Source organism: Dromaius novaehollandiae, chromosome 4, assembly GCF_036370855.1.
Source record: "Dromaius novaehollandiae isolate bDroNov1 chromosome 4, bDroNov1.hap1, whole genome shotgun sequence".
NCBI lineage: Eukaryota > Metazoa > Chordata > Aves > Casuariiformes > Dromaiidae > Dromaius > Dromaius novaehollandiae.
This window is the reverse complement of record NC_088101.1, coordinates 19,488,792-19,504,422: the sequence shown is the minus strand read 5'-3', so window position 1 is coordinate 19,504,422 and position 15,631 is coordinate 19,488,792. Positions and strand designations below refer to the sequence as shown.

The 15,631-nt window shown below is 40.5% G+C and overlaps 2 protein-coding genes across 5 annotated transcripts in view; both read left to right on the top strand.

Annotated features, from left to right (window-relative positions):
- Positions 1-3,021: 3,021 nt before the first annotated feature.
- Positions 3,022-10,762, top strand: LOC112988628 (radial spoke head protein 6 homolog A-like). The gene is made up of 6 exons (XM_026109249.2): positions 3,022-3,852; positions 4,324-4,555; positions 6,116-6,877; positions 8,475-8,613; positions 9,439-9,556; positions 10,215-10,762. The coding sequence occupies exons 1-6, from the start codon at positions 3,107-3,109 to the stop codon at positions 10,447-10,449; spliced, it is 2,232 nt and encodes a 743-aa protein (XP_025965034.2). The 5' UTR covers positions 3,022-3,106; the 3' UTR covers positions 10,450-10,762.
- An 803-nt stretch (positions 10,763-11,565) lies between these two features.
- Positions 11,566-15,631, top strand: part of CENPE (centromere protein E) — a 38,078-nt gene continuing 34,012 nt past the window's right edge. For 3 of the 4 annotated variants that reach the window (XM_064510532.1, XM_064510534.1, XM_064510531.1), the window contains exons 1-6: positions 11,566-11,731; positions 12,097-12,188; positions 13,144-13,233; positions 13,312-13,430; positions 14,426-14,545; positions 15,483-15,564. In XM_064510532.1, the coding sequence (XP_064366602.1) occupies positions 11,676-11,731; positions 12,097-12,188; positions 13,144-13,233; positions 13,312-13,430; positions 14,426-14,545; positions 15,483-15,564 (559 nt within the window). In that variant the 5' untranslated portion in view covers positions 11,566-11,675. The remainder of the gene's footprint in view (positions 11,732-12,096; positions 12,189-13,143; positions 13,234-13,311; positions 13,431-14,425; positions 14,546-15,482; positions 15,565-15,631) is intronic. The other variant, XM_064510533.1, reaches the window with a different exon arrangement.

Here is a 15,631-nt window from a genome sequence, read left to right as displayed (position 1 = left end):
CCCCTAGTTTCCTCCTTCTTTGCTGAACAAGATTGAAAAGATAAAGCAATTGCCCTTTCTTGAGCAGCTGCTTCACAGAACATGTATAAAGATGACTTAATTTTATACTATTTTTATAGAAGTGAATTACTGAACAACAAATCAAGTTTTTCTCCAACTATGAAATATGGAAAACAAATAGAAAACTGAAGTAATTTGCAAGTAAGTTGCAAGTACTGTACCGCCCTCTGCAGTTGATGTGCAAGTTCTGCAAATACATCTTCCACAAAATAATGAACTTGTACACATTCACTGCATAGATCAATAAATCAATAATAGAAGGCTGCAAGCTGAAACTCAGTTAAACAAAGTAACTCTGAAAATAGTATTAAAAAAATGTTTAAATGCTCCAGGAAAGACATTGCATTAATACCAGCAAAATTAACATTTTTATGGTGTTATGTTACTTGTTGGAATAAGCGAAACATGATACAATAATTCTTTAATTCTTCATAGAAATGCTTTGCTATTAAACAATGTGGAAACATTATCTTTTGTTGCTGTTATTCAGAATGGGTCAGTTTCCTCAATGATATTTCTGCTCTTTACTCTTAGAACTTGAAAGATTTTGCAGTGTCTAATCTGAGAATTGTTCCTGGTTACCGCTACCAAAAAAAAACAAAAACAAAGACTGCATTCATTAGGAGTTACATTAACTTATTCATTCATGACAGAGTATATTTTAAAATCCTGATATTTTCACTACTTTGAGTTGTAAGATTAAAACGGTGTTTTGCTGAGATGTGTACAGCACCAATCCCTCCACATTGATACCCCTAAGACAGTACTATTTTCTACTGCTAGACTGTTAGAGAACAGTGTTATCCATTCAGCTCTAGATACGTTCCAAAACACGCTTCCCTAAAAGGCCTTTTGTTTTACCTCACCTGACCCATTTTTATTTGTTCCAAAACCTCCTTGTTGAAAACTGGGCATGTCCTTAACTTTATCAGCATACTAAAAGTTTTTCACTGAATTAATTACGAGCATTAATGAGACTATTCACATGAGCAGATTTTATGCACGTGACGAGGGCTCTGGATTTTAACATAACTTGCCACAAAATAAGAGGCCTCTCCGTTTTAAAGCTCTGTGTATTATTGAATAATAGCAACAATAACATAGACCACTGCTTACCCACAACTGATTATAGTAAAACTATTATTTAACTTAACACACAGTACATGCATCATATACTAGGTCATGCCCCGTTCAGTAAATCACTTAAGCACAAGATTAGGTGTATTGGATTAATTGGGAATTAGCATCTTTAAAAACTTTCCTAAAAACAAAATGGGGTCATAATAAGAGTCCGATCTACACCTGCTGAATTAAAGTTGATTACATTAAGACCAGTCTTCCCACTAATACAAAGCACTTCTTAAATTCACTAAGAAGCTCAAACATAGTCATGTTTGCAACTATCTTTCCAATTTATCTATTTTTCACCTTTTATAGTGGCAGGAAAAGAAAACAGCATCAGTAATAAAGTGATTCATTACTAAAATATCCTGCGTCACTTATTTAAATATGTCTGAAGCATTATCAACTCATTATAGTTTCTTGTTAAATGGGATTCCTAGCTCATTTTTTAAATAATTTTCAAATTTGTTATTCTTTGACTATCTATTTGAGCATATAGCACTGATGATACCTGATGGGGCTACAAAAATACACCACTACATCACCATATTTGGGGGGGGGGGGGGGAATCTTGAGTAATCAGATTAGCAGAACTCAGGAGATTCTTCCACTGTATTGTGATGTGTCCTTTGCATTTCAGTGTTTGAATCCTGCTGCAGAAAGAAATTACTCACATTAAGGCCATCTGTCTCATTAACACTGAGAGCTTCAAATGACGAAGCCTTTTTCTACCAGACCACCTTCATTCTGAAGTAATTTACATCTGTTTTTTTTCCTGGATCTGTGAATAAAATTTTTAAAAATCATCATCAGATTTAGGATTTCTCCTCCTCAAAGAAAAAACTTTGTAACTAACGGCACCAACATGATAAATCCCCTGCTAAAAGGCAGAATATTAAACTGTATTTTCTACTACATTCAATTAAAGGAGCAACAGAAAACAAATGTCTCACACTTATTAAATCAAAATTAAACTATTGACGATTTATTCCTCTGCTCTCAGCAGAAATTAAGATTTCTGCATCACAACATTCAAGATACTGAATATCAATAGCACTTTGTAATTTGTGGGTCAATATGAAAGGAAATAAGCAGGGTTTGAAAAAAGCACGAGGAAAAACAAAAGCAACAGCTTGAGAAGCTGGTTGGGATTTCCTTTCTTGCAAACACACCAAACCTTTTAGGCAGCAACATGCCAGCCAAGCAGGAGTGTCCCCCAGAGGGAGGGCCCTGGGGCACCCCCCGGGAGCCGCCATGCCGCAGGCTCAGTGGTCAGGAAAGCTCAAGGAAATGGCGACACCCTCAGAAATTACGTTCTTCAGCCAGCAAACTGCTCTTTCTCAGCGTGTTGTGACACTGAAGCCCACAGCGTGAGCCTGCGCCACTACCTGCCCTCCAGGCAACGGCGGGCGCCGGACAGACACCCGGGCAAGGCTATAACGGCGCCCTCTAACGGCTCCCCCAGCCCCGCGAGGAGGCCCCGCGAGGCGCCCCTCAACGGTCTCAACGGCTCCCCCAGCCCCGCGAGGCGCCTCCCAACGGTCACAACGGCCCCTCCTGCCCCACGTCACCCCCTCGCGCAGGGCGCCCCCAACGGTCTCAACGGCTCCCGCGGCCCCGCGAGGCGCCCCGCAACGGTCTCCGCGGGGCGCCGCACGACCGACCCCCCGGCACGGGCGCCCGGGGCGGCTGGCGTGCCGGGGCAAGCTGCTGCCCCCTTCCCGCGCGCGGGGGGCACCTAGGGCGGCAGCGCCGAGACAACGCGCGGCCCGCCCAGCCCCTCCGCCCCCGCGGCCCGCCTAGCAACGGCGGCGGGTTTACCGTGGCGACGCTCCTCCCCGCCGGCGGAGCTCGCTGCCGGGCGACGAGCGGCCTGGGGGCGGCTCGGTGAGCCCCGCGCGGCCCGCTGCCGCCGGGCCAGGCCATGGCGGAGCCTCCCGGGGAGCCGCGGCCCGAGGCGCGGGCCGGCCCGGCAGCAGGCCGGGACCGCGGTGCCCAGGAGCAGTCGTGGCCTGAGGAGGGCCCCGAGCAGCCGCCTTACGAGGGCTTTGAACCCGAAGAGGTCCCTCCTTGGCCTCGGCAGCCGGGGCTGGGACCAGCTGCCTATGAGTACCAGGGGGTAAGGCAAGCGTCTGGTCAGCCGCAAGAGCTGAGACGCAGCGTCTATCAGCCTCCCGCACCCAGCCAGGACCCCTACCGAGCACAAGACCAAAGAGGGAGTTTCTATCAGCCTCACGCACCGGGACAAGCACCCTATCAGTCAGAGACCCCCGAGCAGTACCTCTGTCAGCCACACGGAACAGAACAAGGCCCATATGAGCCAGAGGTATCAGAAATAGCCGTCAGTGAGAGGTACGCGCTGGGACAAGACTCTTACCGGACAGAGGAGCCAAGGCAAAGCGCATATGAGTCATATGCAGCAGGATTAGACCCTTATCAAACACATGAACCGAGAAGTGTCTATGAGACGTACACACTACAAGAGGATCCCTATCAAGCCTATGAACCTGGGCATGGCCCCTATCAACCACATGAACCAGGTTATGGTCTCTATCAGCCGGGCTACAGTACGTATGATGAGCAGGTACCAGATCCTAACCCCCGGATGCTGGCAATGCAGAATGCAAAAGCCTATTTGCTGAAGAGCAGCACAACGTCTGGCCTGAACTTGTGAGTCCAAAAACGGGACAAGGTTGAAAGGGGTAGGAAGTATGAGTGGAAAGAAAAATACTGTAGATGAAAGGGCAAAGGGTTACTTTAAGAAATGGAGGGATACCAGGGGATGTAGGAAGAGAGAATACCTTATAAATGCAGTGATTCATCTTTATGTGATAGCTGTGTGTGCCCAGCATCTTTCAGAATAAAAATTCACAAGGGAATTTAGAGAGTTAAAAATTTGATTAACAGCACGTTTAAATTCAGCTTCAGCTCCTGAGTCAGGTGTGGAATAAACCAAAAATGGAAGATAGGATTGCTCTTAAATATATTACAATCATACTAGTTTCAAATTTAATTTACCATAATGCTGCATGATCTCTTTATATCTAATTATTCCAGTGATTTCTGCAAAGCTCTAGGTGACCGGCTTCTACTTTTTATGTTAAAATCGTTAGGCCAATAATATTTGTATTTGTATGACAGATATGATCATCTTGCTAACATGCTAACAAAGATCCTGGATGAACAGCCCACAAATGCGGTAGACATAATTGAGAATATCAGCAAGGATGTGAAGTGGGCCCAGTTTCGGAAAAAAATGGATACTCTCCGTGATGAGCATGAGATTCTTCCAACATTTGAAGTTGCAGAAAAGCGTAAAGCTTTATTCCTTAAGGTGCATGGAGAAGGAGACGAAGAGCTGGAAGACGAGATAGTGAGTTATTATCAAAGAAAAATAGATATCAAATATACCAGGGAGATGGGTGGGAGGATGGTGGGAAAGGAAGGGAGGAAGGGACAAAGTTGCGGTCTCGCTAGTAGTATTGCCTCTTATGGTCATATGACACAGTTGCAGCTATACTACCATACCAGGCACCCCCTTCATAGTCAACTTGGTGCCAGGTCCAGTTGTGAAGAAGAAAAACCATCCACTTATTCAGTTAGGATTTTTTCCTATGGTATAATCTAACATTCTGAGCCTTTAAAATCGTAAACATTCTAGAGGTAAGGAATAAAAAATAAAGATTACAATATATCCCACATGCCAGTGCAACCTGGAATACTGCATCTAAATTATATTCTTTATCCAAAAGTGACAGTTCTTTACCTAAAGTGACCATACAGTATGGACATCAGTTTGAGAATACTGTGCACAGCAACTACTGTAAAATAGAGGATGGAGAATTTTGTGATCCTTCCCATTCCAGTTGTGGTTCCCGCTCTTCCTTGTCCAACTAGCAAAAAATTGTGGTGATCATGAAGAACTACTAGAACTAAAAAGCCACATCATAAAACAGAGAATTTTTCCTATCCAGCTGCTTATATGCAGAATACAAATACTAAAATTAGAAGAGAGGTTCTTTCATCTTGTCCAAGTACTATTACTCATTTTACAATAACAGTAAAAAATGGTAAAAATGGAGAAAAGCAGGGTATTTCAGAAAGAAATTTTGAATTTTTCATATTCCTGTCTAGCTTGTTTTGATATAAGAAATCTGGAAGGGCCAAGGAAATTCCAAATGAAACTAGCACTTTTCCTCCAAATTCCCTACCTCCCTCTTTACAACTTCTAGTATTTCTTTTTGTCTATGTTATATAATCACCTACCTCCATGAAATGATGAAATGGTGATAAAGCACATAGAATACTTTCTGAAATCCTCATTATTGACCAAATTCCACTCCCACTTAAGCCAGCTGGAGTCTCGCTATTGACTTCAGTAAGAACAGGGGCCAATATTTTATATTAGCTATAAAAGACTCCATCTTAAATAAAGCAGGGAGCTCTATGCTAAGGTATCCAAAAGAACAGCGTTCATATTGTTGGCCTTGTGTATGAATGTATAAAATATGTATTCTGTTTTCTCCAAATGAATTTGCCACAAACGCAAGGAAATGCAGCCACATGTTTCTGGGCACCATGGCTTCTTACCTAGCTGACGTGCCCTAGCACTGAAGTTCTTTGTAGATAGTGATCACTTATAGGAATTCTGACTTTCCTTATTTTGCAGTAGTTAAAAATGAATTGGAAATTTGAAATCTCATATTCTAAAAGCTGCAAGGCATCTGTGTTCTCTTCTTTATCCTTAAAATGGCACTTTTAATTTTTGTAAATGATGTTGGAAGATGTAGTGAATGAATGCCTGTAAAGCCCTTTGAGAAGATGAATGGCACTATAAGAAAGTGAAGTATGACTTTCAGTAGATGACATGTTTAATCTTTCAAAGATATAATTTTATTATTCTTCACCTCTAACTCAGGATTTTCTTTCCTAGGCAGAGACTCCTCTACCCAATGTGATGGAAACAGCCTTTTATTTTGAACAGGCTGGAATTGGCTTGAGCAAAGATGAAACCTACCACATACTCCTTGCCCTTAAACAACTAATTAGTGTTCAGCCAATCCAGACCTGTCGCTTTTGGGGCAAGATTTTAGGCCTGGAGATGAACTATATTATAGCTGAAGTACAGTACAATGATAGGGCAGAGGAGGAGGAAGCAGAAGATGAAGAAGATAATGAGGAAGGAGGGAAAGCGATGAGTGAGGACAAAGGAGGAGATGAAGATGAAGAGAAACAAGAAGATGATGAACCACCACAGTCCACCTACAGGCCCCCACCTGTCATCCCAAAAGAAGACAACGGGACTGGGACTAATAAGTATGTCTACTTTGTCTGTAATGAGCCAGGCAAACCCTGGGTGAAGTTGCCTCCAGTGACTCCGGCACAGATTGTCTGTGCCAGGAAAATCAAGAAGTTCTTCACTGGTAGGCTGGATGCTCCTGTTGTGAGCTTTCCCCCTTTCCCTGGAAATGAGGCCAATTACCTGCGTGCACAGATAGCTCGGATCTCAGCAGGAACCCAGATCTGTCCCATTGGATTTTACCAATTTGGAGAGGAGGAAGGAGATGAAGAGGAAGAGGGGGGAGGAGGAAGAGATACATATGAAGAAAACCCCGATTTTCAGCCTCTTTCTGTGGTTGAAATGGTGGATTCTCTCTCCACATGGGTACACCATACACAGAATATTCTAAAGCAGGTACGTTTCTGCGTAGCTCACATTGAGCTCAGATAGCATTTACACCATAGTACCAGTAGTGTTTCAGGATGTAAATTAAACTCACCTGCACAGAGTTGAACTGTTCAGCAGAAATAGTATTGGGCTGAAATATTTTTTTACAGAAAACTATCACATATGCTATGTTATATATAAATATATTAAATGTATTCATACATCATGTAGAATATATAAAATATACACATATATGTAAATATATATATTGTTAGGAACCTTTTAGATTTCTGTATGGGGTTAGGCATTGATAGATACCAGTTATTTCTGGTTATTTTCTATGTTAGGTTTTCTCTTGTGAAGTCCTCACTTGACAAAAATATTTTTAATTCTGTTTTCTTGGATAGGGTGCTAAAATGCAGACAGCTTATGATTGTATGTTAAATGGAAATTGTTTGGTGTTTTCTTGTGGTTTAATTTTTGTTGCTTACTTTTTACTGTGAAACATGCAAATGAAAAAGATTAAAAACAAAACATGGTAAATAAAATAGTAGCATAAAACATTTTTGATGTCAGTCAAGTGCTGGAAAGAGGTATTAGTAATTTGATCTTCCTTGTTAGATGACTTGCTGACTAGTCTACCAACTCAAGAAAGAGTGCAAGGTAACAGCAGGTAGCAGGAAATGAGATGGAATTATGATCAGCAAAGCAACACTTGTAAAAATGAAATCTATATGCATTTAGAATCTTAAAAACATTGTGTAATGTTCCTCTGACTGGTAGCTAAACAACAAAGCAGCCTTTAAAAGGAGGCGCAGATTCTTAAGGGTTAGCTTCCCAGTTGGCAATAACCATACCCTAGCAAGGATATGAACTGAACTGGCAAGGACTGAACTAACTTCCCACTCTTTGGAGGCAGCCCCTTCAGCCCAAATGTAAGGATACTTTGGCATAATAACATGTGATGTAGCTGTCTTTCTTGTGTTTTCTCTGTTCTGTAAGGGTTGAACTGAGATACAGAGTACAAGTCTGCACAGGGAGAATGGATAAATAAGAATTTTGCGCGTACCTTTCAAGAACCTGTTTGGACCTGGGCCCAGGTGTGCAGGGACAGGATGTTCTGTGTGTCTTCTGTGCATACTCACACTCTGTGCCTGACAAGGAAGAGATGGATAATGCCAGCAGAATTGCCAACGTTTGTGACTGATAAAGGCTAGCAACAAATTATTATCTCTTCACCAGATGAGTATTGAAATCAGTGCGTGTCTAAAGACATAATCCCAAATAATAAGTATAGGATTTTGGTCTTTTCACTGAAGTCTAGCATCTATCACCAGCACGGATTGTGCTTAAAAGAGCTGAAATCTGCAAAATAACAAAAAGCTGATGACAGAGTTATGACATTATTCTGAAATAGTAAAATAGGAATGAAGGATAAATGAGGCAGATAGGGAACACTCTGCCAAGAGGATACAATGCTGCCAACAGTATACCAATTATGGAATATATATTTTTTCTTTTCTGTCTTTTCCCCCTCAATTATGTCTGCACTGATTGTTTTAACTGGCTTGCATTCCTTCAGTGATTGCTACATGTATTTATTATGCTTCCATATCGATTATAGGGTCGCTGTGTTTGGCTTAATCCTTTTCAAAAATCAGAGGAAGAAGAAGAAGGTGAAGAAGAGGAGAAAGCAGAGGAGACAGATGAAGTACAGCAAGAAATAGGACCTCCTCTTCTCACTCCAGTCTCTGAAGATGAAGGTACTCTTCGGGGAATACTAAGTTTTTGATAGGCACTGGGAATGTTGACATTTGTGTCGTAAACATTTGAAGTTATAGGCCTCAGACGCTTCATGGAACAATGACTTTGGTGGTGTAGGGTAAGCACATTCTTTCACAAAATCGATCAAAAGTGAAATGGTTGACAGTGTTGACATTAAAACAGAAATTGTTAGGTTTACCAGTTAACAATTTCTTTGAGAATAAATGCAAAAAAAATGCCTCAGAGTTATCAGGCTACTGCAAGTTCAGGACAGCTCACTACATGAGTTACATGCAGCTATTTTTCCATCATCTTTTTTAGACAAAAAAGTGTGTGTGCATGTGTAAATAAATACATAAATGTGTACATACATGCACCTATACTTATATAAATAAGAATTTAGATCCTGTAGTGTATTACCACAGCAAATCATGAGAATTCAGGAACCTGAATATCAGATTACATCAATGTTAAATTAATTTCCTACTCTCCGTTCTTAGATTAAGATGAAATATTTATATAATTTATGCATAAGTGATCAACAGTCCTTGACAAAAAAACAACAGTGAGTACTACTGAATTTCAGGAGCATGAGCTTCTTTTCACATGGCTGTGCAACATTCCTGTGATGCCCACCCATACATCCAAATCACCTGTTAGAATACAATGCCTACATTTATTGTTTCTGAATTTTGGCTCTTCTAACATGCATCTTAATATAACCGTTGCTTGAATTCTGCAAAAGTCTTGTAGTTAAGTCTTAAATATTCGGTAGCTGCTCATAAGTCAGTTTCTTCATATAGTGTGTTTTTGGCTCACTGCAGGAATTCAAAATGTCCCTGCTTGGACAGCTCAGTATTCTACAAACCTGGTCCCTCAATATGCTGTTGCGATCCTTCAGTCTAATCGATGGCCTGGAGCATATGCCTTTGCATCTGGCAGGTAAGTAGCCAGTTTACATGGTTACGCAGACTGTATATGCTAAACACAGATACCTGTTTAATGAAGTCAACGTCTGTTTATTGTTAATTCATTGACTGAAGTGTAACTACACCTGGGATTGATGGAGAAGGCCACTTATATGTGCACAGCAAGAGCGAACACATGTTCAAGACAGAAAATGAAGAATCATTGGAAATGATAGTATAATCCAAGTCAATAGAATATAAATGTCCAGGCAGTATTTGGCCACAATCCCTGATTTAAAATCCATATTCCTGAGTCTGTGGTGCTTTTTACAAAAGTAGCTACATTCTGTGGTTCTAATTTATATATGCTACAGTCACTGTGTGCTTTTAAACGGTCACTGGATTTTCTATCAGAAGTGGCTCCAGGTTAGTAATGTGAAGTTGCAGCCATAATTCAATATAATATAATGCCAGAGTTTAGCATTCATAAATATGGTATTTGGAGATTTTAAGTAGAAGATACATTCATCAATACTTACCATAGTTAAAAAAGATGCCATCTTTTAAATACATCAGTTATAGGTAACCTGAACCACAAAGGTTTTTTGCTCAGCGGATTGAGGAAGTCTGAGAATATTTCCACTGGTATTTTTCTTGGGGAGATTTTGTGATCTTTTGCTTTTCTTTCTCAGGAGATTTGATAATATCTACTTAGGCTGGGGTCACAAATACAGTCCAGAAAACCATACGCCCTCACTGCCTCCACCAGTGCAAACAGAATACCCCAGTGGGCCAGAAATCACTGAGACAAATGACCCTACTGTGGAAGAGGAACAAGCTCTCAAGGCTGCACAAGAAGAAGCCTTAGCTGCAGCTGGGGAAGAGGAAGAGGAGGAAGAAGATGAGGATGAGGACGAGGATGATTGAAATACAAGGAGAATCTTTAATTTTGAAAGTTTAAACATTAATAGTATTTTAAGAAATTAATCATAAATAGTTGATCTTAAAATAAGATTATTTATTATAATAATAATTTGATTTTCAGTTTCTCTAGGCTCCTCTACAGACTACCTCCCTTTCCTTCCTTGTTCCCTAAGTCCACCTGTGCTGGCAGGAAGACTGAATTCCTTTAACTGGAAGACAACATATAAAAGTAGCCTTTTTTAGAACACTAGACAAATATATTCTGTCTCTGTTTCCTAAAATAATATCCCTTTGAATTAAATAACACTTCTATCCACTTAATTTTCATGGCTTTTTTTACAAACCTGCACTTCCATACCAATATATATAATATTTTAACAAAAAATTATAGATGTAAACACCAATAACTCAATTACATAACAATGTAACTTTTATATAACATCTGCTTGCCTTTAGCATGTACGTCATCTGTATTTCCCGTAAAGTAGCTGTCGAACGACAGGTATTTGACATTCGTGTATGTGTGAAAGCATACACGCATATTATTTAAATTCCGTAGTTGGCGTAGCCTTAGAGGAGAAACCACATAATTTACTGGACGATATGTCAAACTCTCTGCTCTTTGAGACACCCCGAAACCCACATTTCCCAGATTGTGAAACAGATTCTAAGCAGCCATCACTTGGCTGCTGTATGCTTTTCTTTCTCATCACATTTTCATTAAGAACACCTTTTTGGAAAGCGCCTCTCCGTTCGCCGTGGTGCTGTGTTGCTAATTCCTCAGCTGAACGGGAACGCTGCCGGCCTGAGTGTTTACTGCGGGCTGGTTTAAAAGGACGCGATTTCTTCTGCCGCCGATTGCCCGGGCATCTTCCCGGCACGGCGCGCTCGCACCACAGCGCCGCGCCACGGCCGGCTTCCCGCCAGCAGCTCCAGCTGGCCGCTACCATCCCAGGGATACCGCAAAGCCGGGGGTGCGGCGCGGCACAGCCCCTGCTAACCGGCGGCTGCTCCGCTGTGTGCCTCGCGCGACTCTTTCCTTCACCTCCCCCGCCAGCTCTTGGCGAGTGGTACGCTCCGCGGCGGCGTCTCCACCGCGCGGGCCAATAGGAAGCGACCTCGGGAGAAGTTCAAACTGAGGTGGCGGTTGGGCTGTGAGCTGTGCTGCTGGTCGGGCTGCGGGCGGCTTTTCTGTGGCAGGCGGCGCCGCCTGCCCAACGGCTGCGGGGATGGCGGACGAGGGAGCCGTAACGGTCTGCGTGCGCGTGCGGCCGCTCATCGCCAGGTGAGGTCTGAGAAATGATGAGTATTTCCTCTGAGTTTGGTCAGAGAAATGATGAGTATTTCCTCTGAGTTTGGTCAGTTATGTGCGGATTTTGGGTAGGGTGGGTTTTTTTTCGGTTCTTGAATAAGAAGGTTGCTCTCAAACCTAGCACCTCCCTGCTTTTGGTTTGCCTGTCCTTGGTTGAAAAGGCTGAAGAGGCGAATACTGCAGCCCATATCTGTGCCTTTATTAATAAGCTGAATATCTTCAGTTAATATGAGGCAAAGTTTCTTTTCTAAAAAAGAAAACAAGTGTAAAAAACAAATGGAGTAATGCTAGTAGTTGTTGCCTGATAAGATTAAGAGGACAACTTTTCCTCCTTTTAGAGAAAATGCCCTAGAAGATAAGTTGTCACTCTATTGGAAAAGTGAAAATAATACTATTGCAGAAGTGAATGGTACAAAAGTCTTCAGTTATGGTAAGAATATGAGATCAAATTTTTATCTTTTTTTTTAGTGCTTGCAGGGACTTTCATTACCATACTATATGAATATGTGCTGGCAACAGTAAACTTAGCATTTACAGCATCTCTATGCTTCCTTCCCCCCTCTCCCCCCCCAACTTCCTGATTTTTAAGGAGTGCTGCTGGGGCATACAGAACTAGTGTTTTAGTTTGGATCAGGAGTGTGCCTTTGAAGTCAGTCTCCTGATTGTTCTGGCTTTCTGTGTTCTGGTCCACGGTGTAGAATGGTCTCGGAGCATGTGAGTTCCAGTTTACTTTCATGTAAAAGTGAGTTGAAGATGCTTTCTGAGGTGTGCTAATGCATTTTAGCTACAAACGCCCCAGACCAGGGCTAGTCCAGAGCACTGGGGGGGGGGGAGATGGCCCTTGTCACCCAGAACTGGTAAGTGCTTAGAGTACATATTAGATCCTTATAACTATTTAACTCTGTGAGTTCCTTCCTACTGATCCATTCTACTTGCTACTATAAACGTAGCTATCATAAAGTTGTCTCCCCTCTCTCCCTTCTCCTCCTCCCCTCCCCCCCAAAAAAACCCCGATAGATCCAGTGAATATAGGTCTTAAGCTAGCAATTTAACAAGTAGCCTGTATTTTCTGGCTTGCAATCCTAAAAGATAAATCAGCCATAGCAATTTTTAGGGCTATATGGAATGACCATTTAACTGTTTAGATCATATTCTTAAGGTTTTAACTAGTCTGTTGTCTGTTTGTCATACCTCTTTTGGTTTGTATTTTAACTTTTTTTTTTTCTTAAAGTACTGCTTAGTAGTATCACAAATATGTTCTATGTTTGAATAATCCTGCAAAAGGTCTGATTTTTATTATACTGCTTTGAAGTCACCAATACTAAGATGACAGCTTATTTTTGACTGTTCCTATAACTGACTTGCACGCTTTACTTTTTCTTGAGATCGTGTCTTTCACTCAAGTGACAACACTCAACAGTTGTATGAAGGTGTAGCCGTTCCAATTATACAATCAGCAGTGCAGGGATACAATGGTAAGTTTCAAAATTGTTTTTAAATCCTTTTTGTCATGTATCTCATAAATCATCAATAATATTTAATCATTTTTCCAGGCACAATTTTTGCCTATGGACAGACAGCCTCAGGGAAGACATATACAATGATGGGAAATGATGATTTTGTGGGCATTATCCCTAAGGCAATTCAGCATGTTTTCAAAATTATTTGTGAGGTGAGTAATTCCGTTAAATTGATTTGAAGTGACTGAAAGTGTTAGTAAGGTTTGCAAATATCAGAGGAAAAACTAATTTCCTTCATGAATTCCTTGCTACAAAAACAAACTATATGTGAGGATATGCTGCAGTTGCTTTGCTAGCCTTGCAAAGATGTCAGTAGTAACTATGATAATGGGGCTCTAATAGTTTGAATCAGATCAGTATAAACCTCAGGGGTTTTTGTTTCAAAACCTTCTTTTGTGAATATACTTAACTTTGATTACAAGCATAAATAGATGATCACTCTCGATGTGTGGTAGATAAAGTAATAGGAAGCTTTGTCTGTGTTCTGTATTGTTATTTAAAACTTACCTTTAAAGAAATTAACTATATTTAAAAGACTTCTTTTTTAAAGTGGGAAGAGTATGAAACTAAACATATTTCAGGCTTTCAAAAGAATCAGTTGATTGTTCACTGCTATTGGTAGCAGTTGTGTGGAATAACTCACTGCTCTTTTAAGGTGCAGAGAGCCTTAGGGTCTGTAAGAGCAACTGAAACCAAGAATATATATATAGCACTCTGTGGTGCTATAGTCCTTGTGCAGAAGCAGCAGTAAAGTAAATCCAAGCAAGCAGAAGAAAAGACTAGGTACCTAGAGAGAAAAGAACCTAAGCAGGAGGAAATTGGATATGGAAAGGACAGTTAAGTGGGAAATCCATTATTACACGTCTGTAGAGAAGTTACCTCACTCTTACAATCTACTAAAACTGATATACCACTAGCAGAGCAAGAGGGAGAGAGGGAAAAAAAATGGAAGAAAAAGGTGTTCTGGTGATAATATCCTAGTTCTTGGTAGATACCAAAGTGCAAAGAGGATGGCGGAAAAAATCTACGGAACAGTATCCGCGCATGTAGTTTTGAGTTCAGAATACTTGCAATAAAAAAAAGTTTGGCTTTAGTCTTATCTGTGGGCTGCTTTCCCCCCCCCCTTCTTCTTCAATTCCATCTTTAGATTCCAGACAGGGAATTCTTGCTGAGAGTTTCTTACATGGAAATCTACAATGAAACCATTACAGATCTGCTTTGTGATATCAGGAAAAAGAAGCCTCTAGGAATTCGTGAGGATGTTAATGTAAGTGGCATAACCTATGACAAGGTGGTCTTTATTGCGTCAGCTTGGGGTTTAAAAAAAAAAAATGCCTTCAGAGGCATCTAGCCTAAAACTCTTCCTTGTCAAATTGCATAATTTTTATCTTCAAAAAGCTGAAAGATATTTAAATAGTAGGACATCAACAGTGAAGCTGGGCTCATTGTTACTGATTCATCTTTGTGTGGAGACTTTTGCTCTTAAAATGTCATCTCGGACAATTTAACTTTAGCAGTGAACGCCTTGGAGTTGTCTAGCTAACAGAACTTCTATAAACATGATGTTAATCCCATAGCTCAATGTGTTGGAAGTTTCTTCAACAGATGTACAAAGCAGTATCAGCTACAAAGTGGATACGCTTTTCCACTATATTCATTGCATAACTATCTAACTAGAATTACATTCAGTATGTAATCAGTAGGGAAAAATAAATCTGTATTAATGCTATCTTCAATTTCTTTTATATAAAGTTTTGTCATTAATAATAGAAATTGGAACTTTCTTCTTCCAACAACTTATATCATAAATGCTTCTGGAACTTGAGAAGAAGGGTGACTGGTTCTGTGATTATGATCTTAGAAATATATTTCTCTGTAGATGTTATGGATTCCCTCAGAAAAGGTCCAGAAGGATAGCTACTTTTACTGGTTTTATATTTGTGAAACTTTCTAGATCGCTTGCATGATTCTGTTGCCTTCAGGTTACAATCCTGATGTAGATGTAGATTTTTCCTAATTCTCTGTTTGGAGGAAAATACACACAAAAAGACATTCCAGTAGTGTTGCTTCCTTTTAAGAAGGAAGTAAACTGAAATAAATGTGTGCAATAGTACTTTCTAATGATGTTAACTTCATGCATTCAAGTGAATTTTAGAGTTCAGTAAAATAAACAAAAATATTATTGTTTTTTCTCTTATTTTAAGAGAAATACATATGTAGAAGATCTGATTGAAGAGGTGGTAGTTGCCCCAGAGCAAGTTATGGAATGGATCAGAAAAGGAGAAAGTAAGTTATTTAGTCAATATCAGCTGATACTTTTGAAGAGCATTAAATCAGTTATCTCTAAAATCAT